We start from the raw sequence: 20,019 nt of genomic DNA on the forward strand, positions 1-20,019 counted from the left end.
TGTTAGTTTCCCTGCTGTGATTATGAGGCTATAAGAAAAATGTATCATTAATTACATATTTATTATCTTGCATAGTCCTTCTTACAAGTTACTGGCATTTAAGTGTGAATTAAGTAATTTTTCTAAGTAACAAAAACATCACGACTGACAACAGCGAGATCTCTCCAGAATACACTTAGCTGGGCAGATGTCCAGAATAGCTGCTAAGGTACCTCTTCGTTTATGTTTCAACTCCTTGCCTTGTATCTGACTGCTATAGGCTAGTGGCAAACACATGACATATCTAAGAACACTTTTATCCCTTGACAGAAGCCATATCTTAGATGTAACTGTGTAGATGTACCAGAGCTATCTTTAAAATTGCTGACTTGGGAATTGCTGACTGTGCGCTGGCTGAGAGCTCAGCACAAGTGAAGCCCCTCAGTATTTCACCTTATTTCTCAGTTGGATTTTGCAGCCCACACCAAGCTCTGCATTGCTACAGCTGAGCTGTTTCCAGAGTTGAAGATGGCTCACAAAGGTCTCCTTGACTTGCAGCCATAGTAAACTAACATAACTGGAAAAAATAGATCCTTGAATTAGAACTCCTTTACCCAAGGATGATTTTCACACAATTTACAGACAGCAGTGTTTCTTCCTGTTATTGAGATGCTGTATCAAAACCTTTGTTAATCTGCATGGACAGATCTACTTTCCAAAAGAAAGGTTGTTTTTTTTGTCACCAGTATTCATGAAAAACAGAGTTTGAAAAGTCCTCTCTAATTCCTAATAATACTCAATTTTACCTAAAAATATTCTAAGTAGTACTGGCCATTATTCACTATTAGTAAAAACATAGTGTATAGAATGCCACCTAGTCTCACTCCTAGGGAGTTTCTGCAGTAGAAACTATAAAGGAGATTGAAAGAGATATGATCTCTCTATTGGGTAAGGATACACATTTAACTCCAATGAAAAAAAAAATATAGTAACATTTCTTCCATAATGTAGCTCAGATTTCATTCAATATTTCTGTTAAATTATGTTAAGACATTATGAGGTTCTCATGGTTGTATGAGGCAGGTAGCTAAACACCACACAGCCTCTTGCTTACCTTCCCCTTCCCCCCTCCATGGGATGGGGGAGATAAGTGGGGGAAAAAAGGTAAAATTAATGGATTGAGATAAAGACAGTTTAATAGGACAGAAAAGGAAAAAAAAATTAATAATAATAATAATGATAAAATAATTAGAATATACAAAGCAAGTTATGCACAATGCAATTGCTCACCACCTGCCAACCAAGACCCAGCCAGATCTGAGCAGCAGACCCCAGCCAGCTTTACTCCCAGTTTACATACTGAGCATGACACCATACGGTATGGAATATCCCTTTGGTCAGCTGTCCTGTCAGTTGGGGTCAGCTGTCCTGGCTGAGTCTCCTCCCAGCTTTTTGTGCCCCCCAGCCTACTCACTGGTGGGGTAGTGTGAGAAGCTAAAGAGTCCTTGACTTAGTGTAAATACTACTTAGCAACAACTAAAAACTTGTTACCAACATTATTGTCATCCTAAACCCAAAATACAGCACTTTACCCGCTACTAGGAAGAAAATTAACTCTCTGCCTGACAACACTACGACAGAGGCGCAAGTATGGAGTATGGTACAAAATGTCCAAGCTACCAAGGGTGCAAGTTAAGTGTGTAAGGGTCTTCAACAGCTCAGGTCCAAATGCAGCATGGTGCTGCACCTGAACTTTTGCTACCAGTATTCTAGACACTAGATAACTGATCAAAACCACATTAACTTCATGAAGGTACTTGTCAATGCCTACTTTAGCATTAGAATTATCCAGTGCCCTGAGCTTTAGCTATTTATTAAAAGTTTACACCTGTTTTTGAGATGATTTGTTGCTACAGTTCACAAAATTTAATTATATCCTTAAGATAAAAAGGGCAATACTAATGCATGCCCTATGAACTAATAAAATTTTATGGTTATTTTTTAAGGTTAAATGTCATGTGATTTCATTTTAATGGAAGGGCAGTCTAAAAGTTAAAATGACTAGTAGAAACGTCTAGTTTAAGGAAGGAGGATACTGTATTGGAATAGCTCAGCAAAAATACTAGAAAGATTGCTTAATGAATAAATTCATTTATGAAATTAGTTTTATGAGATTGATTTATGAAATTTCAAATCCAAATTTATATTTAACTTAGCAGAAAAATTTGTATCAAAGAGTGCAATTTTCAGGCTATTCCTATCACGTTGTAACTGTTAGTTTAAAAGCAGAGATACTGAGACAGAGATACTAAAAAACTCTGCCAACCATCAATCTACCACAGAAACAAAGAACAGCTTAACTTGAACTCAGACACACTTGCAGTCTTTTTTACTCTTAGATCAGTCCTCTTTAGAAGCAATTGTTTTAATGGCGAGATAAACCAATAATGTAACCGTTCTTCTTCCTATATAAACCTAATTTCTTGCAAATAGACATAAAACTCATACAACACAGAATTTCAGAAATGGAAGTAACAAATTTTATAACTACTTTTATTTCCTTTCTGTTCAATTTTGCTCCTTTATATCTAACAACCCTTTACCACTTGGTGCATGGACTTATCTTCTGCTATTCCCTACCAGTTCAAGAATAACATTCAGGACATTAAAAGTATTATGGAGAACTACAGAGCAGTCTGTTTTTTCCCTGAGTAGATCAGAGAATGATGATTGGCAAGGTGACTACTTCCAACCTTTTAGGAGTTTACTGGCAGGGCAGATAATAATTACAACATGCAGCTCTACAGCTTGAAAGGCCAGTCAGAATGACCTTTCCTCCCAGTACAGGAAAGGAGAATTTTCAATCACTGAGTGCAGTCAGTCTCACTGCTACTGCCAAGAGGTAGTAATGCCCCAGACAGTGAGGACTTGATCAGAGTGTCCTACCACCTAGGGAAAGGAGACTGACAGATGCAATTTTATGTTCAAAGTGCTACCTCATGCTTTGAAATGAACTCTAGTCATGACATAGTACAGCAATTTGAAACAGTATTCCCAAAGTCAGCATGTCTCAGTGATCCAAAACAGTGAAATTCTGGGGAAAAGGCATACAAATCAGATATTTGGTTTAATTGAATGATCTCTGTAATCATACATAACTTACTTATTCAAGCAATAAATCTGTATGAGCAGAAGTGGCAGGCTGACATTCACATACAATTATGTGTAGTGCTAAGTACCTTATAGCTGTGACATGGTTGATTTTATTTTGGCCATTTGTAGTATAAGATAGCAGCCAACATAATTACAGATATGGCCTACAAGCCAGGCCAGTTAGATAACTACTGCATTTATAGCTTAAAATAAAATCACATTTTGGAATCTGCTTATCTATACAGCCAAATGTCCTTTCCAATAAAATGCCAAGGGAAAGATCATAGTGGTATATGGAAAGCTAAGACAGAAGAATTACAGTACATTTGTACTGTCAGCTTACCTTGTTAGATCTTATACAGATTATGGGTGCCCTCATGAATGTCCTACAGCTTCCTTGGTTATTCTCTGGACCTCTAATATGTATTATATTTAACCATACACAAAACATATTTCCAGATTATGGTCTGAAAATTTCCTTTTCAGGATCTATTTTTCATACTGATCATAATGAATTTCTAATGCCTATGAAAAATGTTCAGCAGGCAACACAACTCCGAAGCCTGTTGTGGGTTTTTTAAATTTATTTAATACTAATTACGATCGAAAGCTTTGTAGTTGAGCCCCATTGCTATGGAGGCAGATAATGAACGCCCTCACCCAATTAATAGGGTAAGGGTATGGCAGTCTTCCCATTGCAGTAAGTATGTTTATGGTGATTAATCAAGTAGAAGTCTGAAAAACAAGGATAATTTGGCATTTTCTTCCTTTACTGAACAGCAACCTGTAATATTGTCCTGCCCAGTGTGCTAATTTTTTAGATTATCAGAGACAAAAAAAACACCAACAAAGCAAACCTTCAGTTATACAAGTAGTCATGCCAAAGTTCATGTCAGATTTTTGTCCATTCTGGGCAACTATGCAATAAAGATGCTATCCTATTTTGTGCCACCTCCTAGGTCTCTGTTCATAATGCGAGTTCCCTCAAATCTTCTTTAGCCCAAAATTTATGCAGAGATGGGAATTATGATCAACTCCACCTCACCTTTCTATCTCTGAAGATGTATCTCGGTATCCAGCCCTTATATACTATGCCTGATATAGCTTCGGCACTCTTCCAATACTAGTTCAGCTGTGAAATCAAGCAGGTGCTTCCCCTTACACAGACTAGATTGGTGACATAATGTTAGTTAACAATCATCTGTCGTTCTTCTATATTTTCCAAATCATGATTCATAATCAAGATAGCACAGGTAAAAAAGTCAATTGCCCATTTCAAATAGGTCTGCACTGCTGAGAACTGTCATTTGTCAGACTCTCAGTCCAATTACTTATAGCAAAATGATTATATTCTGAAATTCCTGTACCAGGTGGTGACTAATGAAGAGTTCAAACAAGGGTAATGGAAGAGAGCATATAATTTTGGAGAACATAAACAGAATCCTTACAGATAATACCATTTGTCTGACTCAGTGTAATTATATTGGATTTAACTATTGTAACTCACTGCTGTTCGAACCTGTATAACAAAAACAGCAGTCTGCCAAACTGTCATTTAATATTTCTATCAATTCTTATTCACTGTGACATTTTCAAAAACAGAGCAGATCTTCTTTTATGTAACATGAAAATAGAGTACTTTAAATTTTGAATTAGTTGTATAATGTTGTTGCTAAGCACTTCATTAAAAAACAGAAATGGGTTGGTAAATAGATTACTGCAAAAGGCTGGGTTTAAAGAAATTCGATTTCTAATTTGGCTTTTCGCAACCTTGTATTTATCTAGGAAATTATTTAAACTTCTGCTTTGTTTTCCTTTCAATAGCATTTTGCTATTAATCCTTATTCTGATATTAAGCTCTTACAGTAGCTAATGGAAGACTATAATCATGCTGTGATAAGTAAACAGAATGCTGTATTCTTAAGAACATAAACCTACACATTCTATACATAATTCTATACCTTCCATAACATTACATTTACACCTAAGACTATGTAAAAGATTATTTGGTGATTTACCTGGTCTTGAGGAAGGAACTCTTGCTATCTCTAGGGAACAAGGTTTTTTGGTCACTGCTATGTCTATTGAATCACAGAGACTACTGTCATTTTCAGAGGGAACTGCATCCAGAGGCACAGAAGGTATCGCTTCCAATGCATAACCTCTCTTCTTTGAATAAGATTCCTGAAAGGCAAAAATTTAAGTAGGTAAGGGAGATATTTCTCAGATGACACAAGAAAAGAACCAGGCTAAATAACTCTGGCTAGCAGGGTTTAAAATCCATCAAATTAAACACCACATTTTCATAGAATCGTAGAATCATAGAATAGTAAGGGTTGGAAAGGACCTTAAGATCATCTAGTTCCAACCCCCCTGCCAGGGACACCTCGCACTAAACCATGTTGCCCAAGGCTCTGTCCAACCTGGCCTTGAACACAGCCAGGGATGGAGCATCCACAACCTCCCTGGGCTACCCATTCCAGTGCTTCACCACCCTCACTGTAAAAAACTTCTTCCTTATGTCTAATCTAAACTTCCCTTGTTTAAGTTTGAAGCCATTACCCCTTGTCTTACCGCTACAGTCCCTAAGGAAGAGTCCCTCCCCAGCATCCTTATAGACCCCCTTCAGATACTGGAAGGCTGCTATGAGGTCTCCACACAGCATTCTCTTCTCTAGGCTGAACAGCCCCAACTCTCTCAGCCTGTCTTCATTTTGCTGAAATACAAATTGTAACAGACTGGAAGAATTAATTGCATGCTAGAAGATAACATTTCTTGTTTCTTTAAATTTTTGTGTAATATAATTCTTGTTTAGTTACAGAAATGTCTATATTCTTCAAACTTTGTATTTAGCAAAAGCTCCAACATAACTGGTCTTGCCATACCTGCTTTGCTATGTTCTAATTCGGGGATTTTTCTTATTCAGATATTGAACTATATCTCGTGAAAGTGATAATTACATTAACCACTGCAATTACTTTGTCTTTGGGAATGGTTTTACAACATGTTCATATTATATATAAGAAAGCTAAAGATATGCCATCTACGTTTTGATGGTAGAATCCCAGGTTGTAAATGAAGATAAAGTACTACCCTATATTTGAATTGAACAGCAATAATGGCACAAGGTCCCTTCACAGTGATACACATGGTGAATTCCCATCATTAGCTAATGTCAAGGGAAGGAAAAAAGGAATTGGATAGAAGTTTTGTTGGTACACTAAACTGTCCAATCAAGCCGACTGTCTCTACTTTAGAACACAAATAAGAAGATACCATACAGTTTCACCAGAGTTTCTTGATCTGTGATTTATATTTTTTAATCCCAGCAGAAAGCAATTGAATAGGTAGAGACATATTTCCATATCTTTCTTATATTGGATGTATGGATGCCTGGGAAAGTCAAGCACTGCACATAAACCAAATATGATATAATAAAAGGCAAAGGGCCAGCAAGCACCCTGACATTTAGATACAATCATAGTCCTACTCAGAAAATGACTTAAGAATGTGATGACTAAAACAGGATGTGGAATAACAATTTCTTCAACAAGAACTGATATTACCTAAGGAAAAATATGGCTGTAGGTAACAGTTCCTTTTTTAGCTAGATGATTTATACTGTTAGCAGATCATTACACTACCAGACTTTTGCATTTTTTCCTGCTTATTGTGACCTGATTTTTAGGAGAGTTCATAATCTGGTGATAATACAAGGCCATCCAAAGGATAGGTTTGAGATGGCAGCAACAGGATAACCCTTTCAAAATTCTATTCGATGAGTTCAGTAGAAAAAGCTTTAAATCCTAGGTTAAACCACCATTGAATAAAGAACTTGAAAATGAATACTAGAAGCAGTGAACAGGGGGGAAAAAAAAACAAACCACAAAATAAATAGAATACAAACAAGCATTTGCAATGAAAAATGAGTATGTGCTAGCAAACAATACAAGATCAGTAGTCAGTGTTCAAAAAACATGCCTCAAAGAGGAATGTGATTGTGTGTCTATGTTTTTTACTCTTTTCTGGTTTATCTCTAGACAGGGTATGAGCTCTCTGCATTAGCAATCTTGCTGATGTATACTAGTAGTAACTAGTTTCAGCTAACGGACTCTAAAAACATAACAAGGAATTGGAAAAGTTTCTAAGTGGGCTTGCTGCAGCTCCAAATACAACTTTTTAAACTTAAGCCATCTCATTCCTCAAATCAAGTTAATAGAAAAATCATTCCTGAAGCGCATATCCTGTAAAAAAAAAAAAAAAAAAAATCCCAAAGCTAAACAACAAAAAATCCCCCCTTTTTTTTTTTTTTAAATCATGCAAATAACGCTTGGAGTCTTTTGACCATTCCTGTCAGCCCTCACTCTCAGCCTTCAGTGATCTGACAGGGATCTGATTTTCATGTGGCATTCAAGGTGAGGGCTCATCAACTATTCATACTGACATAACGATGTTCCTGCTTTTGCACTGTACTCCTTTCCTAATTGCTTTTAACATTCAGTTTGATTTTCTGAATGTTATTAAACTTTAGAAGTGGAAGCCCCACCCCTGAAACTGTTGAAGGCCAAGCTGGATGGAGCTTTCAGCAACCTGATCTAGTGGGATGTGTCCCTGCCCACGGAGGGGGGGTGGAATTAGATGATCTTAAGGTCCCTTCCTACCCAAAGTATCCTGTGATTCTATGGTTCTGAAATTAACATTAAAAGAATCTAAATGTCAGAGAAGAAAAAATAAAAATGATGGGGTTACTGAGAAAATGGTTAGAATGTAAATTACTGACTAGTAAATTCTTCATCAATCTCTCCCTAATAAAGCAAATATGATAATAGTATGTCAAGCAGAACTTAAGTTAGAGACAAGAAGAATGGTTAATACATTAAAAAGTCTGAAATTCTATCAAGTGAAGATGATAAGGCTTAATTAAAAAGTGTATATGTAGCAAAAAGACAAACTTATTGCTGGAGAAGAGCAATGTAGTCTTCTGGTTGCTGCAGTATGTTCTCCATTTTGCAGGTACTGAGCATATTGTAGAAAATTTTAAGCTCTAGACTAATTTAAGTTAGATGTTAGTAGACAACTTAAAATTGTCTTCAAATATAAGGCATTAAGCAATGTGATTCTGTTTTTTTCTTGGATTAAAAGGTCTTCAGCATTCTTCTCAATAATATCAGTTCTGTTATCTCACCCACTTCAATGAGCAGTAATTCTACAGTAATCCTACATGTCTTAGATATTTTCATCTGTATAATAAAACCTTCTAAAGAAATACTCTTCCATTATAGTTGAATAACCTTTGGTCCTGAAATGAAAATAACCTGAATTTATTTTTTTTAATTAATTTCTGTAAATTATTCCAAAAAGTTGAAGATGACACATGTAACTGACCACCACTGTTAAGTCAGAATTAGTTCTTATTTGAAATTGCAACTTCATAAAAGTAATGTGCTGGGCTGCCAGTACATTAAAGTAAGTATTTAAGTATTTTTGTAGAAAGGATAAAAATACATACACAATAGAAGTGACAGAAAAAGCGAGAGTGGGTGCGTCGCTGGGAAAGCATTAGAGAACAGCTGCCCATACCGATAAAATATAAATTAGATTTTTGCCTTGTAGAAAGAAACAGCAATGTGAAATTGAATTTGCAGAGCACATGCTAGGGACACATCATGGCCCTTACTCAGAAGTCTTCAGCCAGCTGGGTCCTCTGAGAATATGCTTGATGGTACAATACTTATCATATATAATCTGAGACCTAAACAGGGCTAGACAATAGAAAGGAGGGAAGGAGAAAGATGTGATTATTGGTTAAGGGGAATGAATTTGATTCTAAAATATCTATATGTATGTCAATTGTAAATGGTTACATAAAAGTGTGAAACAATATTCTGTAACATCAGTAAATCTTCAAAAACTACATGATGTTGAGTTAGGCCTTTTTTCCATGTTTCTGTCAAGCTTCTAGTTACTCTTGCTTTTGCCTTCTTGCATTCCTTGTAAGAATCAACCTGAATGAGGTATGCTCAAGGGCTGAGATATAAGCAACATATACAAATCTGTGTTTGTATGACCTAAGAATAAAATGATAGCACCTTAGTCGGCATCTAATCAGAACTGACATTCTGACAAGAAAATAGAATTTGTATTTCACTGAAAATTTTTCATGCCATCCAGCTCCTTTCTTATAGAAATCAGGTCAGTAGAAGTTTCATTACTTCCCTGGAACATGGGACAATACATCAGAGTCAGACATGACGTACTGTTACATCACATTCCCCACAGTGATAATTCATGTAGGTATGTTGTGTCTCACCGGGCAATTATTAATTTATATATAACTTACAAATTCTAAATTTATGAACATTTGACCTCCTGTAGTCTAGGATACTCACAGTTAAAAGCCATACTCCATCCTGTTATTTGAAAACTTACTAGATATGGTTTTGATAAAGTCTCTCTTTTGATATATGACTTCTTTGTAATTAACATTAACTGTCCTTACAATTTATGTAAGATACCTAATAAGGATCACAAAATTTAGAAGAAATAGTTACTTTAGCCGTGATGCACTTTTTTAGAAACTATGGGGAACAAGAATGCCACTATGCGTATTTATACTTGAAGATAGACGTCAACAACACTTGTTTAGAAAAAGAATTATTAGGGGGTATTTCAGTGGTCTTATATATTAAGATAATTCAGACTTATAAAGAAAAATTTATGGCTATAATTATTATCTGAAAACATGTACAAACAAGAAGTGGAAGTAAGATACCCAGGGTTTTTCCTCTGAATAATAAGCTTTAAAGGAGAAACAGTCTCATAAATGTAGAAAGGAAGAATGCAATATATTTGCCATCATTAGAAATTATCTTTTTCATTTATATAGAATGTAGACGTAAGAACTGCTATTAAATTCTGACATATCCCTTAAGATTCATCAGGGTATCGTATCTTCTCCCGTGACTTGCTGCATGCCAGAGGACCAGCATGAAGAATTCAAGTGGCATTTCTTTATTCACAGTGGGATAAAATCTGCCTAATTTTTCTTCACAAGAGTATTACGATATTTCTGTTAATAAAACTTTGGAGAGTTATTGATCCCAAACACTCCATCAACCCAAACCTGGCGATTACCAAAAGCCAGCAATGACTATTGCATTTATCCCATTTACTTCATAGAATTATAGAATTAAAGAATAATTTGTGTTAGAAGGCACTTTTAAAGATCATATAGCCCAATCCTCTTGTAACAGGAGGGACATCTCCAACTAGATGAGGTTGCCCAGAGCCCCATCCAACCTGACCTTGAATGTTTTCAGGTACAGGGCATCTACCACCTCTCTGGACAACATGTTCCAATGTTTCACCACCCTTATTGTAAAAAATGTCTTCCTTATATCTAGTCTGAATGTGCTTGCATCAAACATACTTCTTCATGTTTGTAAGCAGACTGATATATAACATTGTTGGATCGGGTCACTACACTGAAATACTCATGACAAGTAACCAAAGGTTGTTGAGAGGAATCAAGAATTCAAGCGAGAAAGAAGTCCTTACCAGTGACCAAAGATAATTAGGATAGTTTTTTGACATGGAGCAAGGTGGGGTGCAGAATGTCTGAACCTGACAGGTATTGTATGAATTTGTCACAATAATGGAGTGATCAGAACAAATTGAAAGTATTTCCTCTGTCATCATAACCCTAAAACCCAATTAGATGGTGAAATATTTATTTTGACTGCCTCCCCATTGAAGGAAATCAGGAATATTACTGTAACTTTTTAGGTAGTAAAAATGCTTTTATCTATTACTAATTTAACCAAAGTATAATTTTTATAGCGTCATGTAATTAGAATAATTTTTTATGAGTCAAACTATGATAAATGTTCATTGTTATGACAGCTAGAAACATTTGAATATGTAATTTGTCACAGAACAGATAATAAGGTTCATGATATATTACAGAATCTGGAAAATCCCCAATAATCTCATTTAAGGGTAATGACACTGGAGGATCTACTTTGGTCTGCACAAAGTATTTTTAATACAGATGTTAAAAGGGTATTGTATTTTATCCTCTCACCCACCATCTGAAACAGTGGGTTTGTTGTTTTATATGTACAGAGTTATCTGAAATTCCCCCCAGCACCTGTAACAGCCTTTGTGAGTAAGTTTCAGCAAGCTTTCCGCAGAGCTGAGAAAAATGTTCATTTTAAAAAACATGCTAGGTTTGTCATCCTGTATCTTTTTATTGTTAGAAATGTAAAGATGATGCATAATTTTTCAGAAAAGTTAGATATGCTTTTTCAAACTTTGTGTTTGAGGAAAAATAATCATTATTTACATAGCACCCCAAATGTAGGTTTATCCTCTCCTTTTCAAATGCATATTTTCACATACCTTGTTTAGAATCTCAGATATCATATGAAAATTCTACAGATGTCAATCCCTGAAAGCTAAAGGTTCCTACTAAGCTTTACAATACAAAACTCAGTAACGTAGCCTAAACTATAAATGTTGGAAAATACTGGTAAATTTTGAGCATAATGAATGCAGTGTTAACCTCAGCAGTAGAAACATATCACTATATTTTATGCAGAGTTTTCATAATTCTATCTGGCAGATATTCAGAATTTCAAATGAAGTTAGATTGTTATAGTCATGCTACATCCTTTCCATGCATACAACATTCAGGCCATGAAAAAGAGCAGATGCTTCCTCTAATAAATAACTCACTGTGACAAAGAATATAATGCAAGTCTACATAATCTAGTTTATGCAAATGCTAATGGTCGTGTGTGGCAATGAAGCATAATACAATAACTGGTTTGATACATGATTCTTAGGTTAGCTGAACAACATAAAATTACACAATAGAAAGCAATTTCCAGGTTAAATATCCTCCCATTTTTTCCACTGTTTTCATGAACAACATTAGATAAAAAAATATGTCTTGTTTGAATATCAAGCTATAGGAAAATGCTTATTTGAAATAAAGGCTATTATATTAAAAAGATAAAATGAGCTGAAACCTCAGCTCCATGGAAACAATACTTCCCTGCAAGTTGCTTATGCTTTAATGCCTGAGTTTTGAAAACACACACACAAAGAATTTAGCTCAATACATGGCACAAATTTTGGTAATTTCAAAAAGTCAGGAGGAAAAAATTAAGAATAGAATGTTATGCATTATTCAGTATGATAATAAAACCACTAATTAATCTTTTTCAAAGTATTTCATAGCCAAAATCTCATATATGAATGAGGGCCCATGCAAACATTTATTTTTATACAACATCTTCTCTAGTAAGAGATAAAATAATTCATTGGAAAGTGAGAAGTTTGGACCAGAAGATGTCTCAGAAGCTGAATGAAGAGGCTCAGAAGAGTGTCATGGTTTCAAGGGTGTCAACTTCAAAGTTCAAAACATGAGGAAAGCACATCTGGTATCAGAAGAAAGAAACTGCTTTCCACTTTCATAGACACTGGTAAACGTGTGTGTACTTTGTCAGGCTCTGGACTTCTTTTAGTAACAGCACAAAGATTTGAAGGTGGTTATGAAGGGTCATTTTACACAATATCAGTTTGTTACATACTCAGACCCCTTCACTAAAAAAAGGAGAGAAGAAAAAGAAAAGGGAAAAAAAAAAAAAAAGGCAGGTTTCTTATTTGTAAGAAAAGGTTCACAACAGTTTTATAGAAAGAGTGGTAGATCTCCTGACTTACAGGGATCTAAATAGTATGTGACTAACAGCTGACAGATTCATTTTGAGCATCAAAAAAAAAAATTTTAGGTCACCATTAAATCACTTTCCCCTAAGCCAATTAAAAAAATATTTTACACTTTTAGTTGACCTTTTAAAATATGCCTGAGAGTTAGTGTGAAATATGCATAGAAAAAGTGAATGAGGATTTATAGTTCTGCCTTTGGACCACAAGGCAGTGAACCATCCATTCTTCTCCCCAGCTGAAACACCCATAGGCTTGGTAGAGCTCTTAAACAAGTTTTGTCTCCTACTCTAGTAAAACCTACTAATCTTAGATTTTCTAATAGAAGCAGAGAACATGAAGTAAAAGTTATCCCTCATACAGGTTAAAACCATATAAAATATAGATATTGATAAACCCTTAAGTGGAGTCAGTATTTACTAGACAACAAACGCAGGGGGAAAAAAAAAAATCAACACACTATGTTAAGTGGATACGCTGATATTTTTTCACATTTTATAGCTTCATTCTTATCAATTACTGTGCCAGTAAATGAAAAATATATGGGTTGCTGTGGAGGGGAGAGAGGAATCAAATACACGTAAGTAGATGTGGAACCAAAACACGTCATCTATGTTAATAGTAGTTTTCACTACTAACATAAAGCAGAAGAAAGCCCTGTAACTGTAAACTGACTTGATTGGAAGCAGATAATATCACTAAATGAGACATTACGGAAGACGTTTTCTTTGAAAAGAAAGCTTTACCACCAGTGTCAATCCATTATCAGTTGCAAATAATATGTGCATTTTAGAAAATACTCTGTATCTGCCTGTGCTCTTGTTCTGAAGTCATCTACTTTCACGAATTTGCACAACAGAAACCAATTACTTGATGCCATACACAGTGGATTTAACAGAAGCTACAAATAGATATTTGGTATTTTGTGAAAGGGAATCTCCCATGTTTAAAAGTTTTCCAGTTGACACTGAAGAAATAAAAATTTAATTATGTATATAATATAAAATGTATATAGCATATAGTATATATATGTGTAAAAGTTACTATTGCAACAGTGTAAGCCAAGACTCTCTTAAAAGAACTCCCTCCCACATATACTTCCACATGTAAAACAAAAAGAACAAGAAAATATTTTTCCAAATATTAAAGTTATAAAGTCATATTATCAAAATGAAAAACTTTGTTGTGAATCACAATTATCTCATACACAACTGAACAGAAAATGAGATACAAAATCAACAGAAGAACCACATTTTGAAATTCTCTTTAAAGGTCCCAGGATGCATGCAAATTTTGTAAAAGTTAGTACTTTCTAATCAAATAAGACCAAACACCCTTTATCTACAGTAAGCATGGTATTTCAGCAGTGTGAAAACTGAATCTAACAGTAAGAGACAAACAGAGGAAAAGCAAATTCATACTGTAAGTTAGGATCAGTATTTAAAAAACTGTAAAATAAATTATCCCATTACAACAGGAGAAACATGCACAATAGTAATTGGCCAATGTTAATACAATGTTGTCCATATCTCTTGTGTTCTTAAAGAATCCAGTAATTCTGGATTTCCTGTTTCAAACCACAGTTCAGAACCACAGTTCTGAATGGGACCCTATGAACTCCGCTGTTTCCTGAGCAAAAATGTGCGAAAACCCACTAACATTCATAACATGGATATTTAGCTTTATGAATACAAAAAGTTCCATCATCCAGTGCTATCTTATCATAAAGCATATATATTCAGCAGTTTTATGAGGCCTAACTTGGCTATGTTCAATTCAATCAGCAAAGACTGAAATATAAGGACAATACACTGGCAGTTACCTAATTCATTGAGGGAAAAATATTCAACTAATACACATGCTACTTCCTTACGGCTCTTTAAATAAGAAATCCTACTGGTTTATGTCAAAGCTCTACTGCTTTAATTGTTACTATAATGATTTCTACGGTATGATAATCTACTTCTATGGTATATTAATCTATTTGTTGCAAATATTCAGCCTTAGCTATTGCGTAATGGAAACTAAGAATGTGGAGATTATATGAAATGACGTGACCAAGGATTATAAGAGAACCAATGTCACATTTTTAACGAAATTGAACTTAGAAAACTTCCTATAAGGTTCACTGCAAGATTCCAGTTTCAGAACAGCTACCACAGAATCATATGTCTATTTAGTCAGAATTAAGGAATCTTGCCCCATATTTGCAGTCACACTAGCTGTGTGTAATAGTTCTACTACATATATTCTCTACTCATGCTTTGTGACCTTCCTTCATACGCAAACAAACTACTATGTCAGTGTTTCACACAAAGATGGTAAAAAGTACACAAAACTCTGCTTACTGATTGAACGAATTTCTTATATTTCAACAAATTAGTAACTCAACTTCAAAAAGGCAATGTAAATGCTTAAAGTTAGCATACATTCAAGTAATTTGCAAAATCAAGGTCCTTTCATAATTTCACAACAAGGAAACAGAGTTGGTCAGTAAAAGAAATCTACTTATAAAGCCTGCATGTCATGTGGAACCACCTAAAGCTACACAACAGGAAACACTTGGCTGTGGATCTTTCTGGGTTGAAAATGAGATTCTAGCCACCTACAATCCAAAATGTGGAGTGTCTGCAGTTCTTCTTTGGTCATATAGTCCTGATAATAAATAATTGTCCTTAGGAGAAAGATGTTAAGATAGCTATACTTTAGAGGTAACTCCAAAATTTGTTCATGCACTTCACAATAAAACACTATTACATTCAAACGAAAAAAAACCAGATACACTTTATCTGTTCAGTTTGGAAGTGGGCAGAAAGGAGTGAAGGAAGGCCGCCTGCTTCGTCAGCTGTGTATCCTCTGTAAGTGCCCTGGTGTTTAATTCACAAATTCACACAAATTCAGCTCAAAAGCTAGACATGTAGTCAAACACACCCCTCTACTTCACATCTCAACACTGGCTGTCTTCCAGTGGCTTCCTGTTCAACATAAAAGAGCAGTCAATTGAATACCTTCAGAGATGTCCTCACTTTCTCATTGATACAGGGAGCACAAGCACCCAGATGGGTTTCTGAATGAACTTCTGTTGTCAATATTTATTCATCATAACGCAAAAACAGTAACTATGCAAAACCAATCTGAATAAGACAGAATTTAGGCACCTGTCCACATACAAACAGATTACAACAGTTTACTCAAAAAGCTTTATGCATATACAGAACTTAAGTATCTGCTAAACATAAAGGCTGATGAAGCTAGTGGTTTGTAAGTACTTAGACAATTAGGTAGGCTAAAATACTGTCTGAGAGCTATGGACCCAATTTTGCTAAATTCAAAATTAGGAGAATTAAATAGGACTTAACATTGCCTGAAGATTTTATTTTCTCTCTTCACAGCATAAAATATTGTGAATCAGAAATTAGAATGCTATAAAATTATAGCACCTTCAAAAATAATATGGTCAACTTAATACTGTCATCTTATTAATCTACCTTAATGTCTTCACACTTACATCCTTTATGTTGAAAAGGTCTGAAAAACGCCTGGTGGACTGTTCTGATTAGAGGGAGAGACATTTATAGCATGCTTTTTAAAAAGCTATCTCCCTCTATTCCCTATATTATTAGTAGTATTACCGTTATTTCTATTTATTATAGCAAGATTTTATGGTTCAGGACTGCTTACTGCTTTTGGAAAGTGAATAGAGCATTTGCATTCTACAGCAATACACATGATTAACACCATTCTAGGTAGAAAAACATAAACCACGACATTCCTGATTTCCTAGTTGAACTGCCTTTCTGAGAGACCTTAAAGTGAAAAGGCATATATGACTAAAATTGGCAAATCATATTTTCTATCAATAAATAAATCCAAAATGCCTTATCATGAAAACATGCAACAATGTTGTCTTATATATTTTCCTTTGATATCTCAAATATGGACTCTCCTTCACTTGTTTCATTTTATTTGACTTTCAATTAATGAGTTCATCTTAATTTTGAACTATTAATAGTGGAAAAACCATAATAATCAGTTTCAGATTTTAAGAAAATCTTAGCCTTAGACTGGGTTTGGATTTTTCTTAACATATAAGTGTCTCCTGATATAGTTCTGTATGTAGGGAAGCAAAAACAGAATTAAGTACATTAATGCTTATGCTTAAGTAGGCTTAAGTAATTTGTTGAATCAGGGTTTATCTCATTCTCAGACTCAGTGTAATAGGTACTGGTAATAAAAGTTTTCATTGAAATACAACAGTCAGACATGACATTAAACCCAAGGCATGCATTTTCTTTTGTACAGCAAGAGAGGATTCACAGTTACAGACTACAGAGTTGCTCTTTTTAAATGCCCCGTTACCAGCCAGGTTGTTTCTTCAGAAAGAAACTACATTCTATCAAGTTACCAACTTCTCCTTCAAAGTTTCCACTATTAGTTTGTCAGTGGTTCTCAAAAACATTTGCACTGCTATGAAAAAAACCCCAACCAAACAACAAAAACAACCCTGAAAAAAAAAAAAACCAAAATCCAACCAAAACCAAAACCAAATAAAACCACAAACAAACAAACAAACAAAAAGCCCAGAAAAAAAAAACCACAATACAACCCACCCAAACGAGAAAAAAGTTGCTAGACTCAGAAACATCCCAAAATGTCAAATGCCTTTAAACAGCCCTTCATAAAACTGCAATCTTACACACCCCATGACTTCATGGCTAATCCATATAGTAAATCTACGCAGTAATCACAGTGCCCAGATATCACCACGCAACTGATTTCCTACCTTCAGATACCTCAAATACCAGCTTTTTGAGTCACCAACTCTTTTCCTCCTGTTACTACCACTGAAACAACAAACACAAATTATGATGACTTTTTCCCCACAAAATGAAGTACTGAAGACTAAACCCAATTTGGTCAGACTAATCAGGAACTTTTACATGTGTGTTCAAGTTTCCACATAATGCTTTAATATTTCTGTTAGGAAGCAGCTGAAGTTCAAATATTAAATTTTTAATACAAAGTTGAACTTCTTTCTTGTACAAAATTATTTGCTATGCATTGTTGCTATCCATTTGCTTTGAAATTCAACTTGATTATTTTTTGCTATTTTCCCATAATTTGTCAGGCAGCACTGAAAACAAAAGCATTTCCTGAAAGCGTGTCTTCTGGTTACCACTTAACTGCAAATGACAAAGTAATAACATGTAACATACTATTTAAGATCATCCCAGTTGACCACTGTGCCATATTTCAGTTAGGATGTGAGAGTGTTCAACTCAAAATTAATTTCTATATGAATTTGAATACCTTTAATAGTAATTAAAGTCCATCATGAAAGTCAGTATGGCTATCAATACTTCTGATGATTTCTAACATATATCAACAATTCCAGTATTGTTTGACACCTCTCTTCTTTATCTCATTCCATTTAATGTTGTTGTTTCATGATCACACCAAGAGATAACACAGACCAACAGAACCCAGATTCACACAGCACTGGACAGGGATAGCCATACTTTCACAAACAGTGATCTACAAACTGATGAGCATAGAGTCAGTCCTAAATTTTTAAAGAAATTAGCTTTTCTGAGTTCACATATTGAAAATTTTACAGAGAATTATAGAACGTAGAGGTTTATAATTATATGAAAGAGGTCTCTGGAAGTCATCTCATCCAAACTTTAAGTCATAGAAGAACTATATTAGCTACCAGGTTTCTCTGAGACTTGTCCAGTCAATTCTCAAAATAACCAAGAAAAAATAAGTCAAAACATCTCTTGTTACATTACATACCTGTGTAGTAGTGTCTAGATGGTACAACTAGTGATGTAAAAATTCATTTGCCACAAGACATCTGGCAACTGGAAATTTACACTGGAAATTAAGAAGCTACATAATACTAGCAAGAACAAAAAGCTCAGCTTCATTCCTTAAAACACCATCAGAAAATGTAGTATAGCACTAAAATAAGCCACAATTTTTTTCAACATACTTATTCGCCATCACTGTTCAGCAGGGTATAATCATCACCTGCTGATTCTTTCTATGCAGAATACATACTGCACTTTTTAGTAGCTGCTTCAGTGTGTGGGTGGCATGTTCCTGAGATTACCAATAAAACTTCAGCTCACTGCAGAAACGACAAGACTGCAAATCAAGAGTTAATGGAAATTTTTTTAACGGGTAGTACAAGTCTCCAACCCCATTTAAGTAAAGATCATTTAATCTACTAATTTAAGAAGAGAAAAAAAAAATCATATTTTTCAATGTTAGAAACTTAGGAAAATACTACAGGTAATGCAACTATTTTACTATGGCTATTCATCTTCCATGTATACTGTATGCCAAAGTTTTCCTGGCTGAGGGTGATCTTCCCTGGAAAACAATTTTGTCTCTACCATGTCTGTATCACTTATCAAATAAATACATTACCAAACAAGATATCAGGTTTCCTCCCCTGTAGCATACAAATTAGATAATGCCACAAGGCTTTCTATTTCTAATTTTGGTGAACTTCAACACCAAATAGGTCATGCTTTACCTAGAAAGGTTGGACCAGATGATCCTCACGGTCCCTTCCAATCTAGTAATTTTATGATTCTATGAAGCAACAGTAGCCAAATCTGTTTCTTTACCAGTTTAATTTGAAATGCACTTCCTCTGAATGCACTGAGATGTGAAGTTGTCAATTAAGTGAAGGATGAGATCATTTCTTGGGTCCAAGTTGTTAAAATACTTCAGCTAATGGTGTTTAGTTAAAAATATGCTTTGTTTTTCTGTTTGGGTTTTGGGTTTGTTTTTTTTTTAATTGAAGAGCAAAGAAGAAACATTCCCTTTTTTATACTCCCTCCTCTGCACCTCAGCAGTTCAAAAAATTACTAAAACTCTTGCACCAAGCTTAAAATCTAAGAAAATTTTTAGAGACAACTGAAAAAAGGAGGAGTTCAAACTGGAAGGATATGTTAAAATGAAAACAAATAATGCCCAATAAATTTTCCACTATAAAAATTGTCCAGAAAGAGACAACATGGAGTCATGCTGCCTCTCTCCAGAGAGTGTCATTACAGAGATTTTTTAGGAACAGACTTGATGTCTACGCAAAAACTGAGTTAGCTCCTTACTCAATTTCCTCATTCATCTCTCATGTATCCAGAA

General features: G+C 34.9%; 1 protein-coding gene across 5 annotated transcripts in view; it reads right to left on the reverse strand.

The window, feature by feature from the left end:
* The window catches only part of ANKS1B (ankyrin repeat and sterile alpha motif domain containing 1B), a 444,013-nt gene that overhangs the window by 317,225 nt on the left and 106,769 nt on the right, over positions 1-20,019 (reverse strand). For all 5 annotated transcript variants that reach the window (XM_030479097.1, XM_030479093.1, XM_030479096.1 and 2 more), the window contains one exon: positions 5,151-5,316. In XM_030479097.1, the coding sequence (XP_030334957.1) occupies positions 5,151-5,316 (166 nt within the window). The remainder of the gene's footprint in view (positions 1-5,150; positions 5,317-20,019) is intronic.

The sequence above is a fragment of the Strigops habroptila genome, chromosome 3 (genome assembly GCF_004027225.2).
Source record: "Strigops habroptila isolate Jane chromosome 3, bStrHab1.2.pri, whole genome shotgun sequence".
Lineage (NCBI taxonomy): Eukaryota > Metazoa > Chordata > Aves > Psittaciformes > Psittacidae > Strigops > Strigops habroptila.